Here is a 24,717-nt window from a genome sequence, read left to right as displayed (position 1 = left end):
CTTCAAGTGCTGCCTGTACCAAGCCCATTCCTGGTAATCCAAGACCCAGCCTGTGCTGTGCTGTGCTGGAATTCCCTCATCTACAGCTGGAATTCTGCTTCCGTTCCCATAAAAATGCCTGAGCAGGATGATGGGAACTGGTCAAGGGGCTCTTGGCAGTCGCTCTGCTCCCATCTTGGGAATCTCATTCTCCTTGTCAGAAAATCAGGGACTGGGAAAACAAAAACTTAAGGGTTTTTGCCTCTTAATGACAGGTAAAAGGAGGGGAGTAATGAGAGAAAAAAATGACTGTAAAATGCAGCACGTGAAGAAGATATTTGCATATCCCTCTCTCTTCTGGGTGACTCAGGTGGATGTGGATCACGGATCTGTCTCCTTTGATATAACAGGAACTGGGACTGGAATTCTGAGGGAGATTTCGTGGATTCAAACCCTCACAGGCAGGATGGGTGCAGGGATGGGTGCCCTGCTGCCCTCAGGCATTCCACAGCCTCTCCAGAGGCAGGAGCTGGGCTGTGATTCCCAGGCTGGGAGATGGATATCCCTTGGCAGCTTCCCACGAGTCCGTATTGATCAGGGCAGCGCTGCCCTTTTGTTTAGTGCTGAACAACCCCCGTGTTTGGAATTGAGACCTGTCAGGAGCTGAGGGACTGAACAGAGCAGGTTTGGAAGGCGCAGGGCCATCAATTTCCCAGGAATTCACGGCGTGGTTAACACTGGGGAGGAACAGGCTGAGCACAAACAGCCCTGCCATGCAAATCCCGATCGATGTGCTGACAAATATCCTGCTGCATCCTGCTGCCTCACTCGATATTTCCTCAAAGAGACAGAATTTAGGAGGCAGGGCAAGGCAGAACGTTCCACCTGAAGTGATGCACGGATGAGGAGGCACTGTGGAACTAATCAGGAGTGGATGGATGAGCTTTGTGGCTGCCTCACTGTTTATTTCATATATCTGCTGCTAAACTGTATTCACGGGGCTCTAATTGGAAGGGGGCCTGCTTGACATGTAAAGCACCTTTTCTCCAGCGTGCGTTCTGAAAAGGCAGTACAAAATATCTTTTCCTAGGGATAAATCCGGGAGTTGACAGGAATTGATGCAGGAAACAAGGAACTGCAATTTCCCCTCAAGCCCCACGCCTCCACCAGACATTTCCCAGCATCTCCACCCTTCCACGGGGCTCTCCTGGAGCACCCAGCTCTCTGTGCCCTGCAGTGCCAACCAGACTCTGCCTGAAGATCTCCCTCAGCGCCTCGGGTGTCTCCAGCTCTCTGTCCTCTGCCACTGTCACCCAGCTCGGCCCCAACCACCCCCTGCTCCTCTCTGCTGAAGCAGAAGATGGTGTCTGCAGAGGGGCAGAGGATTCCAAAGGTGATGGCCAAGGTGTTTTAGTGCTGGGCGTCTTTGCTGGTTGGTGTTGGACAGTTCGGAAAAACAGGGAAAAGGAGATATTTGATGTACAAAAGGAACTCTAAAGTAGGGTGCCCACAGAGGCTGTGGCTGCCCCATCCCTGGGTTGTCCAGGGCCTGGCTGGATGAGACTTGGAACAACCTGGGATGGTGGAAGGTGTCAGGGGGTGGGACTGGAGGAGCTTTAGGTGGAGAGGACTTCCCCACTTTTGGACACTCCAGTGTGGGGAGATGCATAGAGATAGTGCAGAAGGCAATCTGGCCCCCACATTGCAGCTAATTCCCAAAGAATGTTAATTACCAAAGAGTGGGAACAGCCTTACCCTCACAGCTCTGGGTGTGATAAAGAGTGAGTTTGCTGGGAGGGGGTTCAGTTGGGGTCTGCTGGCCCTGCTGTGAGGTGGAAGGGACAGGAGGGTGTGTGAGGGACAGACAGGGTCAGATGTCACACAAGGGACAGACAGGGTGAGGTGGCCGTGCCAGGGACAGGAAGGAGCTGGAACTGCAGAAAGAAGAGAGAAGAAGGAAAAGAGCCAGAGCTGTGTGGAGCTGCCCATGGGAGGCTACAGAGAAAAGGTAAAAGAGACTTTTGGATAACAAGGTGCTCATGGTTGGAGCCTCCAGAATTTTGACCAAAGCGCTCTGAGTGTCGTGGCCGTCTCCACAAGGACACTCCAGGAGGGAGCTGGCTTTGCTGGAGAGGGATTCTCACTGAGCTCCCACTGCTCTGTGAGCTGGGACTTTGGGGGAGGCTTTGGGGAGGGTGACAAACATGCACTGTAAGGAGAAACTTGGACTGACACTTGACAACTCCCCTGTTTTGTAAATTCCAGAGGAATTTGAATTGCATGGTATTTTTTCACTTGCAAATGTTGCAGACTTGTTATTTTTCCCTTTTCCACATATTTTAAGCTTATAGCGTTGCATAACTTTTTATAACTCTGTCCTTGTGGAGGAACAAGCAGAGAGCAATATCTCTGGAATAATTCCCCTGCAACAGCAATCTGCTTTTGCCTGCAGACAAAATAATCCAAACCATGTTAATAGTTTTAATTTCCAGCGGTGTAAGAGCTGGTGCTTCTGGAAAGGTGATCTTTAAACCTGTGCTAAACTCAGATGCCTCCAGAAGAGCTCTGTGGGAGCTCCAGGTTTGTTAGTGGAGCAAAATACTGGAGCTACAAGATTGTTTGGAAATACTTTATGGAAGAGCAAGTGGAGTAACCAAAGCAGATGTTAAACTGAAAGGACTGCAGTGGGATTTGGTCGTGGGCTGGTTGACGCTAAGGAAGGGCAGAAGGAAACAAATGTTTGAGGAGGGTTGGAAGGGAATGTCAGACAATGGCAGGAGATGTTTAGACAAACAAGAAACAACTGCTGAAGGCAGGGATTAAGAGATCAGTGGGAGAGGGATGTAAAAAGAAATGAAAGGGGGTGAAAAAAGGTTGTAATGAAACGCTGAGAGGATGTGCTCAGCCTGTGCCAGCGGGATTAATTTCTGTGCCATCGGGGATCAGTGGCTCATAGGGCAGGTGACACGCTCAGGGCAAGCAAGAAGCTGCTCCAAACTGGTGGTGGAAAACACAAGTAAAATTGAAACTCATGAATGTTTTGGTGGGGACGAGGAGAGAAGAAAATGGTTGTTTTTTTTTTTTTTTTCTTAATGCCAGCTGGCGCCTTGTCTTTCATGGAAGAGGAGGAGGAGGAGAAAAAGGAGGGAGGGAGGAGGTTGATTCTCCCACGGGAGAGGAGGAGGATGGAAAGTTGCTGAGGAAACCATTGGGTTTCCTGGCGTGATCTGATGGGGCAATTTGACCACCCCTCGATAGCAACAAAAACGTCTTTGCAAAAAATTCCATTTAATCCTGGCCCTGACTAAGTCAGGGGAGCTGAGGGAGTTCTGTGCCCCCAGAGAGGGATGGGAATAACACAAGAGTGGCCTTCAGGGTCCCTGGAGGCAAGACAAGGTGAGCAGAGCATCCCTGCTCTGCATCTGCCCCGGTGAGGTGTGGCAGTGCCACAGGAGGGACAACACAGGCACAGCTCCCTGGAATTGCTCTCCTCCTCTCTTCACTGCCCTCCATTCCCACTGCAGGAAATGCTCTGAGGACACTGAAAACAAACAGCATCTCTTTCCCTGCCATTTCCCAACAGTGCCTCCAATTTCTGGGAGCCTCTCCCCTTGCAGGAATGAGGCCCTGGAGGTGCCCCCACAGCCTCTGCTGGTGCCTGGCTTTAGCATTCCAGGCTCTTGGCAATCCCTCCCCGAAGCATTTCGGTGGGAAAAGCCCCATTTCCCTTCCCTTCCCTGACTGCAGCTCTCCTGTTAATGGCCCCATTCCCATCTCTGCCAGTATAAATCCCACTTTAGCTCTGTGAGATCTTCCCTGGGCTCTGTGGGCTATTGTGCAGTCATTCCACTGCTGCTGGGAGCATTTGGAGCCCTTCCTATTATTTGTCTTTATTCTAAGGGAACAAATGCTCGGCATTTGCTGCAGATGTGCCTCTCCTACCAAAAAAAATCCCCCTCAGCATCAGAAATTAGCACAGGCAGAGGTAGAAACACTCTGAAAAGGCCACGAATGACAGTGGTGACATTTTGGATTGACAGGATCCAAACCGTTGTGGGAGCACAGCGAGGGATGGGGTGTCCCAGCACTTGTTTTTGTGGATCTTCTGTGTCCAGGAGATTCCCCCCAGCTCCTCTGGCTCGTCTCTGGTGTTTTATTTAGAGAATTGAGTTGCTGTACAGTGTCCAGTGATGGTGTTTAACCAGCCCTCAGATAACATTTAAACGTGGAAGAACAAAGCAAAGCTGGGAGGAGCCTCTCACAGTGAGGCGAGAGCACACTCATTTACAAAAGTACTTCAGTAGGAATTACAATAAAATTTCCATTTTCCGCACTCTCATTCTGATCCTCGTTGTCATTAACTTACTCCAAACCCCACTTGGTATTTCCAACTGGAGTAAATCATTGTTGTCTTCCAATTAACTCCCATCCTCCAGACGACATAATGAGACTGATTTCATTCAACTCCGTTGTTTAATAAACATCTAAACAATTCTTTATCTCTGAGCCACGCAGAAATGTGCACAAATGAGCACGAGGTAACGGGCAAAAGGAAAATTACTGGAGAGAATTCATCTTGGGTTTGGTTTCTCAGCTCGCCCTGGGAGTGATGGGCAAGGCCAGGGAATGAGCTGCTTTCCCAGCAGTATTTCCATGGAGAAAGCATTGCACTCCTGTTCCAAGCCCGGGGATTTTTGGCTGCCTAAGCCAAGGCACTGCAGGGGTCAGTGGAGGCTCAGCAGCGCAGAGGGGGCAGGGATGTGGCAGTGACTGTGAAATATGATTATTCCCATCGAAGAGACAAGGTGGGGATGTTGGGATGCTGGGACAGGGGTTGGAGGACTCTGTGTTCTGGGATCAGCCACGGGCACGGGCAGAGGGCCCAGCTAAATGTAAGGAATAGGAGCCATCAGAGTGATGTGTGCTGAACAATGCTGCAGTCACAGAACCCGGCTGTTAAATTATTCAGTGTTCAAAAACTGAGAATGTGGCCCCTGGTGTCCCAGCAGAGGCTGCAGCACAAGGACAGTGACCCCACTGAGGGTCCTGCTGAGAGGGACAGGTTTATACAACTGGCCTTGGTTACAAGAGGGGCAACACCTTGTAAAAAGTGAATTATTTTGTTCTGTCACTGCAGAGGGCTCTTGTGCTCACTGTGGGACAGGGCTGAGTGCTGGTGGATGACCTGGAAAGGGAATATTAACAGTGAGGAAATGTCACTGTGCCTCATTTTTCCTTAAGGATATTGTCTCCAGGAGAGTTTGAGCAGATGTGGGATCAGGGAGGAGAAAGACTGTGGTGTCACTTATCACAGAATCAGAGAGTGATTTGCATTGAGAGGGACATTCAAACTCATCCATCATCCCAGGGACAGCTCCCACTGTCCCAGGCTGCTCCAAGCCTCAATGTCCAGCCTGGCCTTGGACACTTCCAGGGATCCAGGGGCAGCCACAGCTGCTCTGGGCACCTGTTCCAACCCTGTTCTCAAACTGGTGGCTCTTGAGTCTGGGATTTCAGCCTCTGTGGCCTTTTCCAGCTGATCATTTGAAAATAAATGGGCTAAATCCATTCCAATAATGAGAGACTTTGAGGAAGATGATCTCCTCAAAGGATTCCTGGAGCAGGGAAGGAAAAAGAACTGGATCCCTTGAGCTCTTTGCTAATTACAGGCCTGGAGCTGGGCCGTGGTGTGTGCCCCCCGAGCTCTGAGGTGGAAGGTTCTGGTTGGCATCACCCACAATCAGGAGCATTGGGCTGGGCACTGTGGAAATCCTTCTGCTCCATTTTAGCAAAAAGGAGCATTTACTGCTGAAGTAAGGAATTCCAGCCTTCCCTGAGCTGGGGGAAGGCATCTGCAGAGGCCAGGCTGCAGTGGAAGGCAAACAGGGCCATATTGGCAAAAATAGGGAGTTAATTTAGTGGTGAACGCTCTGGTTTTTGTTTTTGTTTTTTTTTTTTTTTTTCCCCAGATGCGTTTGCAGAGCCATTAAGAGCTGTGTTTAATCTCAGCTCCATTTGCAAGCTGATGCACATTATGCTGCCTCCACACAGAGCAGGAGCAGTTAATGGCACTGGATGGCTCTGCCCCTCCAGGAGAGGCTGGATGAGCTCTCCGCGTCCGGGGCTGCTCTTCCAGCGCACTCTGGAGACAGCTGTGACCCCGAGCCCAGGGCTGAGGCTGTTCCGTGGCTGTGTGTGCCACACTTGCACGCCAGCACTTGGGACTGAATGAAAACTCCCCTGAAATAGTAATGGCGTTTTTATTTTTAAGGGACTCCAGCTCAGGCAGCGTTTTAAAAAATGAATCATGATTTTAGGTGATTTCTTTCAGCTTGGATGCTCAGGGCTGCCTGAATATTGTCTGTTCAAGCTGCTGCAACTTCTGGCTCTAATGGAGGTGCTCACGCTCGCTAAACTGTTTGGCAAACACTGGCTGTCGTGGCTCATCCTCCTGATTAAATCCCGTATTTGCATTTCCTTGGATATACAAAGGAAAAGCAAATCAGCAATGAAGAGCAGCGATAGAGCAGGAATAAGCAAACAGGGATAGAGCAGTAACTGCTGGTCTGGAAATGCCACGCTGCAGAGCCAGCCACGCATGCAGGCCCTGTGCAGCAGAGCATTCCTGCATCCCAGAGAGCATTTCTGCATCCCTGAGAGCATCCCACGGAGCATCCCATGGAGCATTCCTGCATCCCAGAGAGCATCCCACAGGGCATCCCACATCCCACGGAGCATTCCTGCATCCCTCAGGGCATTCCTGCATCCCATATCCCCCGGATCATTCCACAGAGCATCCTGCATCCCAACACAGCATCCCACATCCCACACTGTGGGTGTGATAAATCCCACAGGGCACCCCTGCATCCCTCAGGGCATCCCTCAGGGCATCCCACATCCCCCAGATCATCCCACAGAGCATCCTGCATCCCACACAGCATCCCTCAGGGTATCCCAACACAGCATCCTGCATCCCACATCCCCTGGGGCATCCCATATCCCTCAGAGCATCCCGAGCCACCTGGGGAATCTCAGTGCCCCTCGGGTGCTGCCAGAGGAGCAGGCTGGCCCTGCCCATTCCCATTCCCTGCCAGGTGTCCCTGGGGATGCTCTGCTGGCCACAAACACTCCAGCTCGGCACAGCTCAGGCACCAGGGGCTGTGTGGGGTTCCTTTTCTTGCCCTTTCCCTTTATTTCATCAGAAGGACGTGAGGGAGAGTTGGATGTTTTAACACTTGGCCTGCTATCAGCTGGGGAAATCTAGCAGATGTACTTCATCATCTCCAAGATAGGAGCAATCTCCAGCACTCTGCTATTAATGTGGGGAGATCGACTCCAAGCGTTTTGCTTCAATGGCTCTTAAGGAACTCGCAGTTCATTTCCAGTCATTAAAATAATTAGTGCTGTGCTCTGCCTCCTCTGAGGACAGAGCTGGAGGGCCAGCTGCCCTGGGTGGGAGTGAGGGGCTGAGCTCCCTCCTCACCCTGTGATGGGGATGATGCTGAACCTGCCCTGGGAGGACCCAGGGGAAAGCCCAGCTTAAAGCAGGACTTGGCTTAAATGGCTTTGAGGGGCCCTGGCCCTGAGAGAGCACATGAAAAACTCTGCTCCTGTGATGGAGAGAGTGATAAGTAAGTGATTACAGGGCTGAGCCAAAAGCAATCACCAAGAATTAGATGTGACTCGTGGGATCGAGAAAAGTCCTTGGTTTTCCTGGAGGCAAGGGAGAAAATTCTGTTCTTTGCTGGATCCCATTACGTCCCGCCTTCACTCTATAAAGAGGGCTTGGAAAATAGGAGTTAACCCAGTGATGCTGCTCAGGGGATGGGGACCATGTCAGGCACAGGGAGCTCCAGAACTGCACTTCTCTTTCAACTGTTGTTTCTGCAACCAGTTCTTATCTAAAAGTCTTCAATCTTTTTGGAAAAAGCAGAGATATTCCTGGAGTTCTGGTGTTTGGTAGCAAGATCGGGAAGGCATTCTGTAAACGGGCTTGAAATGGACAGAATTTGGCTCAGGAGAATTGCTGAGGGCGAGCAAAGCTTTTCTGTGCATTGGCAGCTTGGGCAGGTGAGGTGTGTAGGGGTGGAGGGCTGGACAGTTTGGGATGGGTAGGAATGGGGTATTAGAGCCCGGGCAGTAGAACACGATGCAAAGGGGCTTCAGGAGCATCCACAGGGGCTGGAAACCTGTCAGCTGTTCGGTCTGAGCTCAAACCAAATGTGAATCGAAGTGAAAACCTCTGTTTGCTCCAGGGCAATGCAGGATCTGCAGGGCCAGGATCCAGGCAGGACCAGGGGAATGGCTTTGAGTTGAGGGAGGGTGGAATTTCTTTGGCTATATGGAGGAAATCCTTCCCTGTGAGGGTGGGCAGCCCTGGCACAGGGTGCCCAGAGCAGCTGTGGCTGCCCCTGGATCCCTGGAAGTGTCCCAGATCAGGCTGGACAGGGCTTGGAGCCATCTGGGATAGTGGAAGATGTCCCTGCCATGGCAGGGTGGAAGTGGAGGATCCACTCACATTCAGGCATTAAAGAATTCAGGTGTTTGGGTAAGTCTCCATTCATTGTTCCCTTATTTAACTTGGAGAAGCATCACCCACTGGAGTTTTAGTGAGCCAGGCTGTGAGTGTGCTAGGAAAATAGGAAGCAATAAAAAAGGCTGTTGAGACACTTACCCAACGCTGAGGGATTTCTTAGAACAGCTGTGGTTGAGTAATTATGAGCAGAACCCTTGTTTCAGCTGAAAAAAAAATGTATATTAGATGATTCTCTAATGATAAAGATAATTTAAAAGACAAAAGCTATAGAATAATAGACGTTAGCAGATGTATCTATTTCCAAAATCCCTGAAACCAGACTTAAATCTTGGGAGTTATTCCTCACCTTTAGCAGAGCTCTCATCAGCTGCAGTGTAAGCTCCAGAGCTGACACTCCAGATAAGTACATGATATAGTTGAGCCCTAAAACTCCCAACAGAAAATACATCAGGACTTACTGTAAAATTTCATGGAGGATTAGAGAAAATATTAAGTCAATAGTTCTTTAGTTATTAGGGGCTTTTAAGGTAATCAATACTTTCCAGCCATGTTAGTGCCTAGGATGATAAAAGATGACATTAACATCCTGCTTTTCTCTTTTTTTTTGGATATATTTATGTATATCCTTCCTTCAGCCACTCCTGTTGAAATCAATAGTTATACCAAGAATATGGTTATTTTTAAATGGCATCGATATTGATTCACCCGTAACTGCCAGTTTCAACTGGAACTTGATTTCAGGTAAAAAAAAACCTCTCACTTTTCCATACAAAGGGATTACCAACCTCCCTAAATCTTTGGAGTGCCCCTGCCTTTGCTCCTAGTGATTTTTCACATTTAGCAGTGTGCTAGTGCAGCGGAAACTATTTTAGGATTAATAAATCCTAAAAAATAGGATTAATTCTAAAATTTCTTTGGAATTACATGACATTTTATGTCCTCAAAGCATTTGTGGAGATGTTAATTGAATTTAATTGATATCATTCAGTCCCCAAAGTTATATGCGTGCAGTTATTAACGGTTTAATTATTTTGTCAATGGAATAGATTCTTTGCTTTTGATTCTGCTTCAGGAGATCCAGACAGTCCTTAGGCTGAATCCTTTTTATTCAGGTGATCCAGGAATACTCGGTTGGTCCAACTGATAAAATTTTGCCCAGGGCATCCTCAGGCAGGGATTTTTTCCCCCTGGTCAGCCCCAGAGGTCTGAAAGGGATTATTCCTTCCCAAGGACTGGGCTTTGCATGTGGAATGTTTGTTAAATCCACTGTGCCTTCAGGCTGGGCAGGGATCTCACAGAACCATGGAATGGTTTGGGTTGGAAGGGAGCTTAGAGATTATCCCAGTCCAACTCCCTGGGATTGGGATCCCAGGCTGCTCCAAGCCCTGTCCAGCCTGGCCTTGGACACTTCCAGGGATGGGGCAACCACAGCTTCTCTGGAGCCTCCCCACCCTCACAGTAAAGGATTAAAACTCAATTAGCATTCGAATTAAAGAAATAAAATGATCTCTGGACAAAAAGCACACTGAGGAGTCCTCCCAGTGTGATGCCCTCTGCCCCCCTGACCCCAGTGCCTGCTCCAGGCTGCTGCTGGAGCTGGGACAGGGACAGGGCTGCACTGGGAGGGGAAGGATTTTCCCTGCAGCTCTCTGGGAAAGCTCTGCAATGGTCTGAATTAACGCTGCATTGAATGGCAGCAGCCTTTAGCTCTTTTGTAATTAACCAAACCATAAACATCGCCTCCACCTCGGTCAGGAGGGAGCTCTGCAGTGTTCCCTGCGTGTTCCTGACAGCCAGGGGTTGTCAGGGATATCACAGTTCCAGCCGGGCTGCTGGATGGGGCAGTTTTCCCTGATTTTTCCCAGTCTGAACCTGATTTTTGCCACTCCCAGGGAAGTGCCAGTTTGTTCCATGTGGTGTTTGCTCAGTAAGGGCCAGGGGGTGAAGAGAGGATACATTGAATTAATTATGGCACCCAGAACTGCATTCTTCTGGCTAAATTTAAATAACTACCATTTTCATCTTGTTTTCAATCCACTTGTATGTCTGAACACAGACTCTTAGAGCAGTTGCCAGCTGGAATTTCCCTTGGAAATTAGCTCCCAGATGCCTGAAGAGATCAGCAAGGCTGTTCCACATACAATTTGTCCCTTTCTGACCCATTCTAAGAAGATGGAAGGAGTTCTCTCAGGTTTGAAAGTGCAAGAAACTCATTTTTAAAAATATCCCTGAATCCACTGCATTTAGAAGCTTTACTGAGAGATGTTGCAAAGCTGTTCCCAAAAATGGCTGGAAAGAGCAAGAGGGTGGATGCAGTAGGAAACCACGGAACCATTTCTGCTCAAACCAGTTGCCCCAGTGGCTCTTAGGGCACAGAGCACTGGATATGGAGTAAATTAGCCAGAGAACACTCAGAGAGTTTCCAGCAGGGAAACCTGTGAGTTATCCCCAACATCCTGGATACCAGGGTTAAAATGCCATGGTCTGCACAAAGTGCCTTTTCCAGGGGAGCTGTGCAGGGCTCTGGGATGGGGCTGTGTTATCCATCCTGGTCCCTCTGCCTGCTGGAGCTGAGCACAATGGGAGTCACTCAGGGCACACCAGGCTCCTTCTCTCAACGCAGCCTTCTCCAGCTCCCCAAAATTAGGGCATTAAAAGGGAATTACTGCGTTTTGCATTGGAGAAAAATGGCTGGTCTACTTCCAGCGGAGTGTCAGGCCCTGATGATGGAGTCAGTGGAATCATGTCTGGTCAGGCCTCTTTTCATTTCAATCCCAGCTTATCGGGGGAAGAACAAACCATAAAGAAACCACAGAAAACATTGAGCTGCCCTCCCACAATACATCATTTGTAAAGCTTTCACTCCAGCTTTCCAAAAGGCCATTTAGCTTAACAGTCTGGCCCATTTTTCATTTCCTTCTGCTACAGGTGCTGGGGGGATGATTTACAAAAGAACAATGAAATGACATTTTACCTGACTTTGGAAATTAATTCCCAGCAGTCTCATGCCTTTTGTGCCTCGGATTTGCCTTCCCTAACACGGAATGGGTGGTGAGATTCTGTAACAAAACAATAGGAGATGTAAAATGAGAGAATACATCCAATTTTCCAGCCAGCCACGATCTTCTAGAACCATCAGTAAATTGTTTGTGTGTCTACATTAGTAATAAAAACTTAATCGACTGATTGAATTTTCAGAAATTTAGGCAAAGGCCAAGTGAATTGGCCTCCATTCTAGTGTAACTAAATGCCAAAAACATTACAAAATACAGTGTTTAAAAAACACTCTGAAGAAAACATGCCTAGATGTATAATACATATTTAGACAATCTGTATATTTAAACTCTGTAAGAACCTACAATATTGGAATTATATGAGATAGAATGAATGAAAAGGGGATAAAATCTGTATCTCAGTTTGGTTGTTACTGTTCTTATTCCCACTGATCATGACAGGTCATTAAATGAAGGTCAGCTCCTTGTGGAAGAGTTTGTTGGCTTCTTCAGGATCTTAAAACTTGTGAGGCGTGAAATCAGTGACAAATTTTAGGGCAGTATTAGTGTTGTAAAATGGAGAGCTTCCAGTGATTCAGAACATTGCAGGAAATCACCTGTTGGGTGAATGGCCCACAAAATATGATCTATTGCTGAAAATCTCCTTAAACACTCAGCCATTGGAGGAAATGAACTTTAAGTGGGGCTTCTGTAGTAGAACTTCTGCTTTGATGAACTTGTCATGCTTGGTGGGCAGTGATATTCAACTAACAGCTTAATAACCTCACTATTTACAGGCAATTACCCCCATGAAGGAGCTGAGATGGGATGAAAACATCTGTTTCCTTCTGGAATCCGTGCACATCTGCCCTTAAACAAAGTGAAAATTTGGTGTGAGAACTCGTAAGGACGGAGTTGCTGTTTTTTTTTTTTTTTTTTTTGCAGCGCTACCTTCTCAGCAATTAGATAACAGCTTAAAATCTGATTACTGAGTTATTTTTTACCTCTCAGAATGCACAGGCACAGGCAGACTCTCCGCTGAGAGCTGATTTGATGCCAGTTAAATATTCAGGTATCTCTGAAGGCACTGGAAATCAAATACCCGAAACATCTTGTGCAGAGTGAGAATTTCCATGTTTCTGAACGTGTCTTTCCCTGCCATTCCCGGCGGAGGTTCTCACTGTTGCTTTTTCCAAAGCCCTTTCAAGCTGTTAGTGAGTTCAGAGTTTCACTGGGATGTTCTCTCAGGTAGGGGAATCCTCTTGATGTGCTGGGTTATGCTGGTAAAGAGAAAATACAACCCTGTGAGTGGTTTTGTACCTGAGAGAGGCGATCCGAGAGAGGTTCCCTCGCAGCAAGATCCTTTTTTTTTCCTTCCAGCAGAGACAAAACTGGCAGCTGGGAGGATTTGAAACGTGGGGAAGCTGAGGAACCCGAACACCTCCAAGGCTTTCTTGAGCTCCCAAAGGGATTCCAAGGGCTGTTCCAAGGGGATGGTGGCTCAGCCACAGAGAGGGCTGGGAAGGTGATGGATCTGCATGGCTGGAATGGGTGTGACATGGAGAAACCTGGGCTGGTGGAAGGGGTCCCTGCCCACGGCAGGGGGTGGAATGAGAGGATTTTTAAGGTTTCTTCCAACCCAACCATTTTATGCTTCTATGAAAATGAGAACTGCGAAAGCTCAAGAGCACATCTAGAGAGTGCATTCCTCTGCTGCCTGAGGCAGGAATCCAGCAGACTTTGGCATTATTACATGCAGTTTATGTCCATTACATTGTAGCATGTATTTTTCCCCCATCTTTGCAGTGCACCCACCTTTGGATCAGAGTGATGCAACACTCAGTGCCACTACTAAAAAGAGCTGGGGAATGATGTTAACAATAATTTTCAGCCCAAGAAATGGAGAAACCCTAACGAAGCAGACTGTGAAGGCAGTGTGCTCAGTCTCTACTGAATTTCAGTAAGTTACGATGTGAAAAAACCCCAAAAAGTCTTGATTTCTGAGCCTTTCTGTGTTCTTTCCCTCCCTGACTCAGTGATGGGTTTTCACTGCCACCATCTGCAGAGGTTACTGGACTTCCTCCCCACGACAAACTGCAGGATAAATTCCCAAGATTACCAGGATAAATTCCCAAGATTAAGGACAATATTGTTGTAAATGTGGCTGTATTAACTTCTCTTGAGCTCCCTGAGTTCCGAGTGGTTTTCCTGCCTGGATAATGGAAGGAGCCTGCTCTAAATCCACAGTGAAAGATAAACAGTACATTTAACTCCTACTCAGTGCTCTGTATTTTAACCTGAAGTGAGATTTATGAGCAAGCTCCCTCTATCTAAATGTATATACGCCCATTTACGTGATTTTACATAATATATGGGCACAGTTTGTTGGGTAATAAACACAGGGATAAAGGCAACACTGTTTGCCCTGTAAGCAGGGATCACTGCAGTGAGCTCTGCATTAACTCCTGTTCAGACAGGGCTACTTGGATCTTCTTGGGAAATAATGTCCAGAATTAGATATACATTGAGCTATAAATACATTGAACTTGCTGACAGACCCAGGAGGAAAAATGGAGAAGGAAAAATCAGTGTTATAGCTTGGAAGACTCACTGGAATCACTCGTGTTTACGCTGGTTAAAATTTTGGGACCCCGTTAACAGAAACACGACCCAAAATTTTGCGATAGAAAAATTAAAGGAAATAGCAAACCCTTATCTCTGACAAATCTTCTTTGCAGTGGATACATGAGGTCTGTGCTAACCCGCACCTCAAAGCTACAGACACATCCCAGGTGATCTGGGAGCAGGGGCTGGCAGCTCTGGATTTACAGAAATATTCCTCAAGGGTCCCTTTGCCTTGGTGTCCCCTTCAAGAAAGTGTTACAGAGTTTTCCCCCTCACTTTTCATTCCCTTTATTGAACCAGATTTGTGTTTACAGCCCCATTTGCTTTCCCTGCCATGCTGCCTGTCACTTGTGTGGAATATGGGTTTTGCAGACTTGCCAAATAGTTTTGTTGCTTGGCTGAGGGTTCTCTGGCAGGAGAATTTGCCTCTCGGCATAGCAATGGGCATGTTTGGCTAATGGGCCCTTTGTCCCGAGCCTCTTGCATATTCAGAGCTGCTCCTTTGTCACCAGCCTGACCCAGGCAGCAAATATTAAAAGGAATTGTAAATATGCCCTGTTCTCACTGGGATGCCGCTGAAGGAAGAATCAGCTTCCCGGGATAAACTCCTCCTCTGCTGCTCTTGAACTTCCCAGCAGTTTTCCAGGCTCTCTTACTCTAGAACAGTTCTGCCCATCGCTGATTTTTAAGCTTTTGGGGTCACCTTTCCCTGTGGTTTGTGTCCTCTTAGAGCACATTTAATATGGGCACGGGGCAGCTTTGAGGCTGTGGTTTTGGGATGGCACAGCTGGGAACGTGGTGTGTGCAGAGCTTACAAAGAAGGAATTTTTCCCTGTTTGCTGGGGGCTGGCAGGTAACACACCTCCCTGATTTGTGCAACAAAGTGGTGACAAGGGGAGTCCAACTGGTCGCTTGAAAAGCCAGCAATTTCCATGACCATGTGGACATAATTGTTTTCAGTGTTGGGGCTGCTCGGCTATTGGGAAGAAAGTGGCTTCATGTATTTTTTCTAACTTTTTTTTCATGCCTGAAGTATAGATTTTCTTTTTGTCGCATAGCTGCTGTCTACTGTCAGTGTTCAATTAATTGTCTGAAGGTGGGGGGAGTCACTTTTTATTTGGGAATACTTGCAGAGACTGCTTGGGTTCTCCCTGGAATAGCAGGTTTGGGTGGATAATGAGCCAATTTATTGGCAGGGCAAAAATCAATTTATTGGCAGGTTTGGGTGGATAATGAGGCAATTTATTGGCACAAGTACACAGAACTTTTATCAGTTTAATTAAGACTTATCGAGACCCCTTTTTAAACAGCCCGGTCAAACCAGCAAGTTGCAGAAACACAAACCCTCTCATTTAAAAGGATCACGTTGTAGATCGAACTTTTCCATTGTTTGCAGTGAATCCCCTAAACACAGAAGCCCCAAAGCTCGCAGAGCAGCCCAGCTGGATAATTCTACCAGAGAAAACTGCAAAAGGGGATGTTACAGCACCATCTAGTGCCTCTTCTCCCAGCAATCTCGGGAATTTTTGGAGAATCCCAGGAGCCTCTAAAAAATAAGATCTATCCCTCAAGAGTGCAGAAACAAGCTTAAAAGTGTGACTCAAATGTACCCCCAGCAATTAAGTTTAAAAAAAACCAACAGAAATCAAAATATTTTAGCGTATCAAAAGATTCAAAAAAATATTTAACATAATATTTCTTAATAAAATCCCAGGGTTTGGAGAAGAGGCTCATAATTTTTTAATTCTTCAATTGGCCAGCCTGACAACAAAAATATTTATTATTATTATGGTAAATTATCAGATACAATACCCTGCAATTTATGTGTGTTACACTGAGACAATGCAGGAAAAAAAAAAAAAGTAATGGAATCGTGGCTTAATCATTTAAGTGATTATTGTATTTTACAAATGCCTAATGTATCATCACGGGAGTGTTGGGGCTCGTTTGGCAAATGTGGTATTGATTGTTGCTCTAAAGGCCCATTCAGGGCAGGACAGATACTGTTTGTTTGGGAATTTTCCACCCATGATGATAAGGAATTTACAGTGCTATTTGTCTTTTAAATGTGGTTCTCTAAACCACTTTAACTCTGATTTAAAAAAAAAATATATAAAAATCAGTGTTTTGTTTGCTGGCTAATCGTTGGTTTTCTCTGTCACTGATGCAGGGAGAATATTATTGCTGAGCTGAAATGGGAGATATTGAAGAGAAAAGCAAAAGGTGCAGAATTTTTCCCTGGAAAAAAAAAAAAAGCTTTTTTGGTGAGAAAACAGCAAACAGGGCTGAGATGGAGGAATTGTGAAATGTTCAGGAGCACCGTATGGGTTTAGTGCTCTTTAACAAAGAATGCAATAAAAAAAATACATATATATAACGTTTTAATAGAGACAAATCCAGGGCCATGATTTGGCCTTTTTGAGGATGTTTGAAGGGGAAGGAAATGAAAATAAATGATGAGACAGAGCGTTTGTGTGAGTGGTGGGCAGTGCAGAGGCAGCTGCATCCAACTTTTTAGGGAGTATCAGGTGGGTTTGCATCCCGTGAACCGTTTCTGGTGATGCCACCAACCTCACACCAGGACAGGACTCTGCTGAGGAGTTTCAAGAGCGCAGGGCACAGGATTGTGTGCAGACAGGTGTGGAATATCCCCAGGGAGGACAGTCCACACCATCCCTGAGCATCCGTTCCAGCGCTCACTCACTGCACAGGCGAGTTTTTCCTCATGTCCAGGTGGAACTTCTGGGCATCGGTTTCTGCCCGTTCCTCTTGTGCCATTGCTGGGCACCATCAGGTGGAGACTAGCTGTCCTCTTGGCACTGTAATGAATACATTTAATAATTAAGTTACTAACATTTGTGTGCACGGATAAAATCCCCTTCCAGCCATCCCTTCTCGGGGGTGAAGAACCCCAGCTCAGCCTTTTCTCACGGCAGAGATGCTCCAGTGCCCTCGGCACCTCCCTGGCCTTTCGCTGCACCCTCGCCGAGCCTCTCTTCTGCTGATAGATTTTTATCTCATACTGCGTTCAGTTTCTTTTCAAGCCATTTACCCTGCCAGGCTTAACCCACGGCGGGTTTTATTCACACCCAGCCCCTCTCCCGTGCCCACAGCCGGGCACGAAGCGCTTCGGGGCCACTGCGGGGGCGGCCGTGCCCTGTCGGCAGAGGAGGAACCGCCGTCCCCCGGCACCCCGGAGCCCTCCAGGCCGCCAAGGGCTGTCCGTCCCCGGGCACAGGGTGGGTGTGATGCCCGGGATGAGCACGGAGCCCTCCAGGCCGCCAAGGGCTGTCCGTCCCCGGGCACAGGGTGGGTGTGATGCCCGGGGCTGAGCACGGAGCCCTCCAGGCCGCCAAGGGCTGTCCGTCCCCGGGCACAGGGTGGGTGTGATGCCCCGGGGATGAGCACGGAGCCCTCCAGGCCGCCCAGGGCTGTCCGTCCCCGGGCACAGGGTGGGTGCGAGCCCCGGGCTGAGCACGGAGCCCTCCAGGCCGCCCAGGGCTGTCCGTCCCCGGGCACAGGGTGGGTGTGATGCCCCGGCTGAGCACGGAGCCCTCCAGGCCGCCAAGGGCTGTCCGTCCCCGGGCACAGGGTGGGTGTGATGCCCGGGCTGAGCACGGAGCCCTCCAGGCCGCCAAGGGCTGTCCGGCCCCGGGCACAGGGTGGGTGTGATGCCCGGGCTGAGCACGGAGCCCTCCAGGCCGCCAAGGGCTGTCCGGCCCCGGGCACAGGGTGGGTGCGAGCCCCGGTGGCGGACACGGAGCCCTCCAGGCCGCCAAGGGCTGTCCGTCCCCGGGCACAGGGTGGGTGCGAGCCCCGGTGGCGGACACGGAGCCCTCCAGGCCGCCAAGGGCTGTCCGTCCCCGGGCACAGGGTGGGTGTGATGCCCCGGCTGAGCACGGAGCCCTCCAGGCCGCCAAGGGCTGTCCGTCCCCGGGCACAGGGTGGGTGTGATGCCCGGGGCTGAGCACGGAGCCCTCCAGGCCGCCAAGGGCTGTCCGGCCCCGGGCACAGGGTGGGTGCGAGCCCCGGTGGCGGACACGGAGCCCTCCAGGCCGCCAAGGGCTGTCCGGCCCCGGGCACAGGGTGGGTGCGAGCCCCGGTGGCGGACACGGAGCCCTCAGCTCCCGGCGCCGCTCCGGCCGCCTCGGGCTCCTCCTCCGCCCGCCTCCTGCCCCCGCCCCGGCGCCTTCCCAGGCTGCTCTCCGGGTAAACAGCGATGGCCGCCGAGGACCGAGGCGGAGAGCCCCGAGATAACATGGGGAACCACCTCCAGCTGGTGCCCGGTGAGGGCCGGGCCGGGCCGGGGGCACCCGCGGGGGAAGCGCTGGGCCGGGGCTCGGCGGGCGGGCCGGGGAGGGGAGGGGACGGGAAGGAGGGAAAGGAAAAGGGAAGGAAGGGAAAAGAAGGAAGCGGAGGCGGAGAGGAGAAGAGGAAGGGGAAAGCGAAGCGAAGGGAAGGCGGGGAGAGCCCCCGGGCGGTGTGGGGGCCGCTGAGGGCCCGCGGTGCCGCGGAGCTGCGGGCGCTCCCGGGCCGGGCAAGGGCGAGCCTTGGCCCGTGGGCTCCTGCGGCCTCTGCTCCGGGGCGCCTTCCGACAAATCCATGGAGGCCGTGGATGTTCCATGGAGGCCGTGGATGTTCCATCGAGGCCGTGGATGTGCGGGGCAGGAAGGGACACAGGAGGGAACACGCGGTCCCGGGTGTTGGGGGCAGCCGGCGGGGTGAAACGCGCCCGGGGGTTTCCACCACAGTGGGCAAAGCAGGCGCTTCTCGGAGCATGGAAACCTCCGTGAAACCCGAAATCTGAGCAAAGCCTGGCTTGTTTTAGGAAGTGTCTGCTCTGTTTTGCGGTGGAAATAAGCAGGGAAGCAGAGGTGCCGGGGGCTGGATGGAGAGCGGTGCTGGATCCCGTGTGCTGCCCGGCTTATCTGTCACACACACCGGTGCGGTTCCTCAGCCAGGGAATTGCGTGTAATTATTGCAGAATAATGTGGGGTTTTCATGGTGCCTCTGCACTGACAGGAGATCCGATGGTTTGGGAAGCAGCTTGTGCATAGCGGGAAAGATGCATTGTTTGAGAATAAGCATGCAGGAGAGAAGGGAGCAGGAAATCCTGCCAGGAACCAATGTCATTTCCCATGGCAGGAGATTCTGTGAGCTCTTTAGGCCTGGATGTCTTAAATAATAAGAAAATATTTCCTGAATTTCATAGGAAATACAGCCTTAATATCACCATAATATAAGCAATTTCCCTGAATATTTGAGGAAATACAGCTTTAATATCACCATAAGAGTTTCCCTCAATATTTGAGGAAATACAGCCTTAATATAAGCTATTTCCCAAATATTTTAGGAAATACAGCCTTAATATAACCTCATTATGACCTGTGTAGAACCTTGTCCCCTTTCCTCAGACGAGGTTCATATTTCCTCGTTTCTGCACGAAGGCACTGAGGGTGGATTGGGTTGTGCCAGTGAACCGACGTGAGGGAAATGGGATTTTTTTAAGACACAGAGGAGCCTTCAGCGCTCGCTTTTCCCTCCTCCCCGCCTGCTGCTAATCCTGGAATTTAAGGCGAAATCAGCCCCAGTATTCGGGGGTGTAAAAGCTTCAGCTGGGAGGGAGGAGGGGGGTTGTTTCTGTGTTTCGGGCTGGCTGCTGGTGCTGCAGTGAAATGAGTCATCGTCCCTCCGCTGCGCGCTCTTGGCACCAGCCGGCAAAAGTTTGCAGGGCACGCAATTCTTCCCAATCAGCTGCTGCTAATGCCTTCTGCTCTCAGAAAAAAAAGAAAAAAAAACAAACCCAAGTGGGGCAGCCTCTGCCTGTTAAAACTGCTAATGATGGATGGGAGCGCAGGGAAAAATCAGATTTTTTTTTCCCCCCCCTCCTTCATCCTGCAGTGATGCCCCAGAACCAAATAAAGATTTCCTGCTCTTCTCCTCCATCAAGCTAAGCAAAATAATGGCTGTTTTGGACACCTTCAGCGTTTTGTAGTTGTTCGTGGTTAGGGTTGCTAACTGAAAATAAGGAATTTGATATAGATGTGGAGTATTTTTACCAGTCATTAGGCAGATGGTGTCTCGTTGCTGAGAGGGCTGTAATTAGGTACAATACCAAAGAGAGTCTGTAACCTCCTTTCCTGTCGTGCTGGATCATTTCTTGCTGAGATAAATTCAATGTAGGATCGATCTCTGTAAGGGCAGGTTCTGTAAACGATGAACTATTTAAAAAAACATAAGTGAGGTGAAGCAGAAATAAGACCAGTGACTAAACATTTTGTGGGAGCATTTAACAAATGTGTCTGGAGGCCAAGAAGAGGAAAAAAGGTTCTCTAAAATCAGCTTTTAATATCTTCACTGTTCTCTTTGTCCTCCAACTCTCAGAAATAGTGAAATTAGTGGTACTTCTATTTCTGAAGGAAAATTTTTTGCTTCTGCAGCATCTTTCTTTTCTGAGATTTCCCTGCAGAATCCTTCAGGATGAGAGGATCTCTCCACCTTTTACATTTTCAACTCTGGATTATTTTTAGGCAGATACTAATTGCAAAGGCAGGCAACTAGACAGGCTACTGTAAAAATATTTTTTCCCGTCTTGTAATGCCTTTCAAGGTCTAAATGATGTTTTTCACTGGGGTTATCCATTACCCAGCAGCTCTTGGTGTAAGAATCCTGGAGATTGGTTTGTGCTAACATGCAGTTTAGACATAACATGGTGTATAAATAATGTTTGTGTTCAAAGAAATAGGGTCAATTAGTGCAGTGACTGATAATTTAGTCGTCCTCTTGCCTGAAAACTACTTTAGAAGGAAGCAGTAGTTTTCAAATACTATTTTATACCTGAAATCCCTTGGAGCCTTGTGATTTGCTTGCTCAGGAGTTGCCTTCGCTGGGTTTTGTGTTTGGTGTACACACAGCAATTAAATTGTCTAAAACACCAGCAGGAGTCTCTGCATGAACACGGAGTTTCCCTTTGCTGTTTGATTGTTGGGGTTTGTGCAGCCTCAGACACTTCACTCACATCCCACAAGGATTGAAGTTGTCTGGCATCCTGGAGTGCTGACAGAAAACCTTTAAAGCTGAGATGGGGAAGCACCACTGTGGTGAAAAGCTGAACTGACAGCCTTTGTTTTATTATTTGCTTCCAAGGAAAGTTGTTCTTTAGCCTTTCAGAAGTAAATTACCAGCTTTTGACCCTTTCTGTAGAATGATGATTTTGCTGTAGCAGCAAGAAAATTCTTTTCCTCTGGTTTATTTCCCTGTGCAAGGCTGTACCCTGGGAATATTGAATGCATTTCCCTGATTCTCAGGTTTTTGTCAGTATCTCACAGTCTTTGCTGGTTGATTTCTACACAATATTCTGTATGTGCTTCTCAGTAGAGAGCGAGGAGGAGGATGACAACGAAATGGAAGTGGAAGACCAGGACAGTAAAGAAGCTGAGAAGCCAAACATCATTAATTTTGATACCAGTTTGCCCACATCACACGTGGTATGTTTTTATGTGTTGCCCATTTAAATACATCCTGAAGGGATTTGATTTGGGCTTGTGTAGTTTTATTCTAATGCTCTTACAAGCCACAAACTTAATTTTTTTTGTATTTTCACAGAATCATGAGATCATAGAATGGTTTGGGTTGGAAGAGACTTTAAAACTCATCCAATCCCACCCCTGCCATGGCAGCGACTTGTTCCATTATCCCAGGCTGCTCCAAGCCCCAGTGTCCAGCCTGGCCTGGGATACCTCCAGGGATGCAGGGGCAGCCACAGCTGCTCTGGGAATCTGTGCCCGGGCCTGCCCACCCTCCCAGGGAGGAATTCCTTCCCTGTGTCCCATCCATCCCTGCCCTTTAGCAGTGGGAAGCCATTCCCTGTGTCCTGCCACTCCACGCCTTGGGAAAGAATCTCTGTCCATCTCTCCTGTAGCTCCTTCAGACACTGGAATTAGCTCACCCTGGAGCCTTCTCCAGGCTGAACAAGCCCAGCTGTCCCAGCCTTTCCTCCCAGCAGAGCAGCTCCATCCCTGTGGTGTCCCTGAGCACCCACCTGTCACAATAGGACATGAAACAAAGATGTTTAACTCCAGTCAGGAGGCAGTAGAAGTCAGAAGGTTGTATTTACAATTCATCCAGCCCTTTTATAACATGCTAAGAAGACGCATTATTGATCTGTAGGGCTGAGACCTCTCCCATTGGCTCAGCAACAGAAATAGCAAACAACACCTGTTGTCGTGAGAAAGGAATATTGTTTACACAAGGTTGTTTTGGGAAAAACTGTTGAAAAGTTCCCCTTGAGAAAGAAAACAACAGGGCCACCCCCAGCGCGGGCTGACTGTCCCTCCCTGCCCTTGGCAGTACCTGGGCTCGGACATGGAGGAGTTCCACGGCAGGACGGTGCACGACGACGACAGCTGCCAGCTGATCCCGGTGCTGCCGCGGGTCATGGTGATGCTGATCCCCGGGCAGACGCTGCCGCTGCAGCTCTTCCGCCCCCAAGAGGTCAGCATGGTGCGGAATTTAATCCAGAAGGACAGGACCTTTGCTGTCCTTGCTTACAGGTAAAAAAGCCGCGGGCGGGGGCGCTGGTGGATGCAGCGTGGGTTTTTTTTTTTCTGTGGGTGCTAAAGCAGATGGTTGTGTGCTCCATAGCAAGCTGAGATTGCTTAACAAAAAGTTGTCTTCACACGTGTTTGTGTGGGGGAAACAGCAAGTGCTGATCTGCGTCCTTGTCTGAGCATCCTCTCTGTTTCAGTAACTGTTTGTTCCAGCTTGTTAAAGAATCAGCCTTGACCTGCAATGTAAAAGTCACATTCTTGTTTGGAGAGCTGTATTGTCGCTTGTTTTGTGTGTGAATTAACAAGCGCTGGCACATGTTTCACGGTAGAGTTGAGAGAGAGGAGGTGATGGAAAAGTGGAAAAGAGAAAAGCTGATCAGTGCCAGGATAAGTTGGGAATGTTCCTCCCTCTTGCCCCTGCAATTTACTGTGGATTAATTGTGTGGGAGGTGGGAACAGTTCCTCTTATAAAGTCAATCCGAAGAATGTTGGTGCTTTCAGTGTCTGCATTTGAAATGCTGACACACTGGTGATCCCTGTGCTCCCAGAGTGTCTCATCGAGACCCTAAAGTAAAACCCAAGTCACCTGGCAAAAAAACCCAACCAACCAAAACAATAGAAGTTGCTTTATAATGGAAAAATTATTCTTGTGTTTCGTTAAAGGTATTTCACCAAAAATTGCTTTTTTGATCAGACCAGTCGTGTACAGTCAGTGCAGGCAGAGTGGAGTCTGAATGAGCAGTGCTGTTTGGAGGGGGGGGGTTATTAAATTTAATTAATCTTTAATTCTGTTACTTTCAGTAATGCACATGAGAGGGAAGCACATTTTGGAACGACTGCAGAAATCTATGCCTACAGAGAAGAGCAGGAATACGGAGTTGAAACAGTCAAGGTGAAAGCAATAGGAAGACAGAGGTTCAAGGTGCTGGAAATACGAACACAGTCGGATGGGTAAGAAAATGATGCAGCTAATTCTATACTCAAGTCAACTTTGGTTGGAGTATTCTCTTACTTCCTATATTCCAGTCTGATAGCTGGGATCTTTAGAGGCTCTTCTGACTAGTTTCATCATATTATGTATTTAATGCCTTTTTCCATTTCTAAAAGTGCTCAAGATCCTGAACATGCAGTAAGAATATGCTGAGTCCTTCCTCATTTTCAACTCCTTGGCAACGTGCCCTGCACCATGGCAGTGTCACTGGCCACAGGTCCAGGCTCCAGCATTGATCTGGGAGCATGTGACAATTCTTAGCACAGTTGCTGGAGCTTCTGTAATATTTTTCGGCCAGGCTTGTGAGGTATTACTCCAAATCTGTTAATCTAGAGCTGCTCACCTGTATCCTGCAATTCAGCATTGCTTTAGAAAGAGGCCTGGGAGAGCAGCATTTCTGTGGGTTTGTGACCTGCAGCTGAAGAAATGAAGAATCCCTGTGCTGTTTGCTCTCTAACACTTGGCTCCAAACAACAGACTCTGAATGTTGCAGCTTAGGACAAGCCCAGCTTGGACACACGGTGGCAGTGCTTGGACACCTGCAGCAGCAGCTTTGTCACTGGGAATTCACTGGCCAGAGCTCCTTAGCAAGAAGAACATTTCCATAATTGTTGGCATTTCTGATTCCTGAGTGCTTTTAGCACAACCTAATCTTGTAATTTAGTGTAAGTCACCAGTTCAGTGCCGTCCCTGTGAGAAAATGAGGAATTTACAATGACACACCCCTCAAAATTTCAGGATTTCTGCTGCATAATCCTAATGAAACATGAAGTCTTTCCTGCTGGACAGGATTCTTAGTAGCCACATAACATATGCTGAGGTCTTTGTGGAAGAGGTGACCTTTGATGCTGGGATATTAAAACCTGCTCAGAGTGTGTATCCTATTTCTGCTGATTCTGACCTAGAGCTGAGCACAGGACCTCTTGTGGTTGGACGATAGCAAAGTGCCTTTCAGCTAAACTGAGGCCTTGAGATGGAAGAGATGATTATTTATACCAAAAGTAACTGGAGGAGACAAAAATCTAAATCTGTAGTGCTGAGACT

At 48.6% G+C, this 24,717-nt stretch overlaps 1 protein-coding gene across 4 annotated transcripts in view; it reads left to right on the top strand.

The window, feature by feature from the left end:
• The window catches only part of CRBN (cereblon), a 47,430-nt gene that overhangs the window by 12,210 nt on the left and 10,503 nt on the right, over window positions 1-24,717 (top strand). Inside the window, exons 2-6 of one of the 4 annotated variants that reach the window (XM_066195654.1) lie at window positions 12,306-12,411; window positions 13,315-13,468; window positions 21,508-21,620; window positions 22,483-22,685; window positions 23,484-23,633. In XM_066195654.1, the coding sequence (XP_066051751.1) occupies window positions 21,537-21,620; window positions 22,483-22,685; window positions 23,484-23,633 (437 nt within the window). In that variant the 5' untranslated portion in view covers window positions 12,306-12,411; window positions 13,315-13,468; window positions 21,508-21,536. Of the gene's footprint in view, window positions 1-12,305; window positions 12,412-13,314; window positions 13,469-18,335; window positions 18,420-18,498; window positions 21,621-22,482; window positions 22,686-23,483; window positions 23,634-24,717 lie in introns of those variants that run through there. The other 3 variants (XM_066195652.1, XM_066195653.1, XM_066195651.1) reach the window with 3 other exon arrangements.

The sequence above is a fragment of the Chamaea fasciata genome, unplaced genomic scaffold (assembly GCF_029207755.1).
Source record: "Chamaea fasciata isolate MVZ Bird 193981 ecotype frontalis unplaced genomic scaffold, bChaFas1.0.hap1 SCAF_13, whole genome shotgun sequence".
NCBI classification, from domain to species: Eukaryota; Metazoa; Chordata; class Aves; order Passeriformes; family Sylviidae; genus Chamaea; species Chamaea fasciata.
Note: the sequence above shows the minus strand (reverse complement) of the source record. Positions and strands in the feature narration are given on the sequence as shown.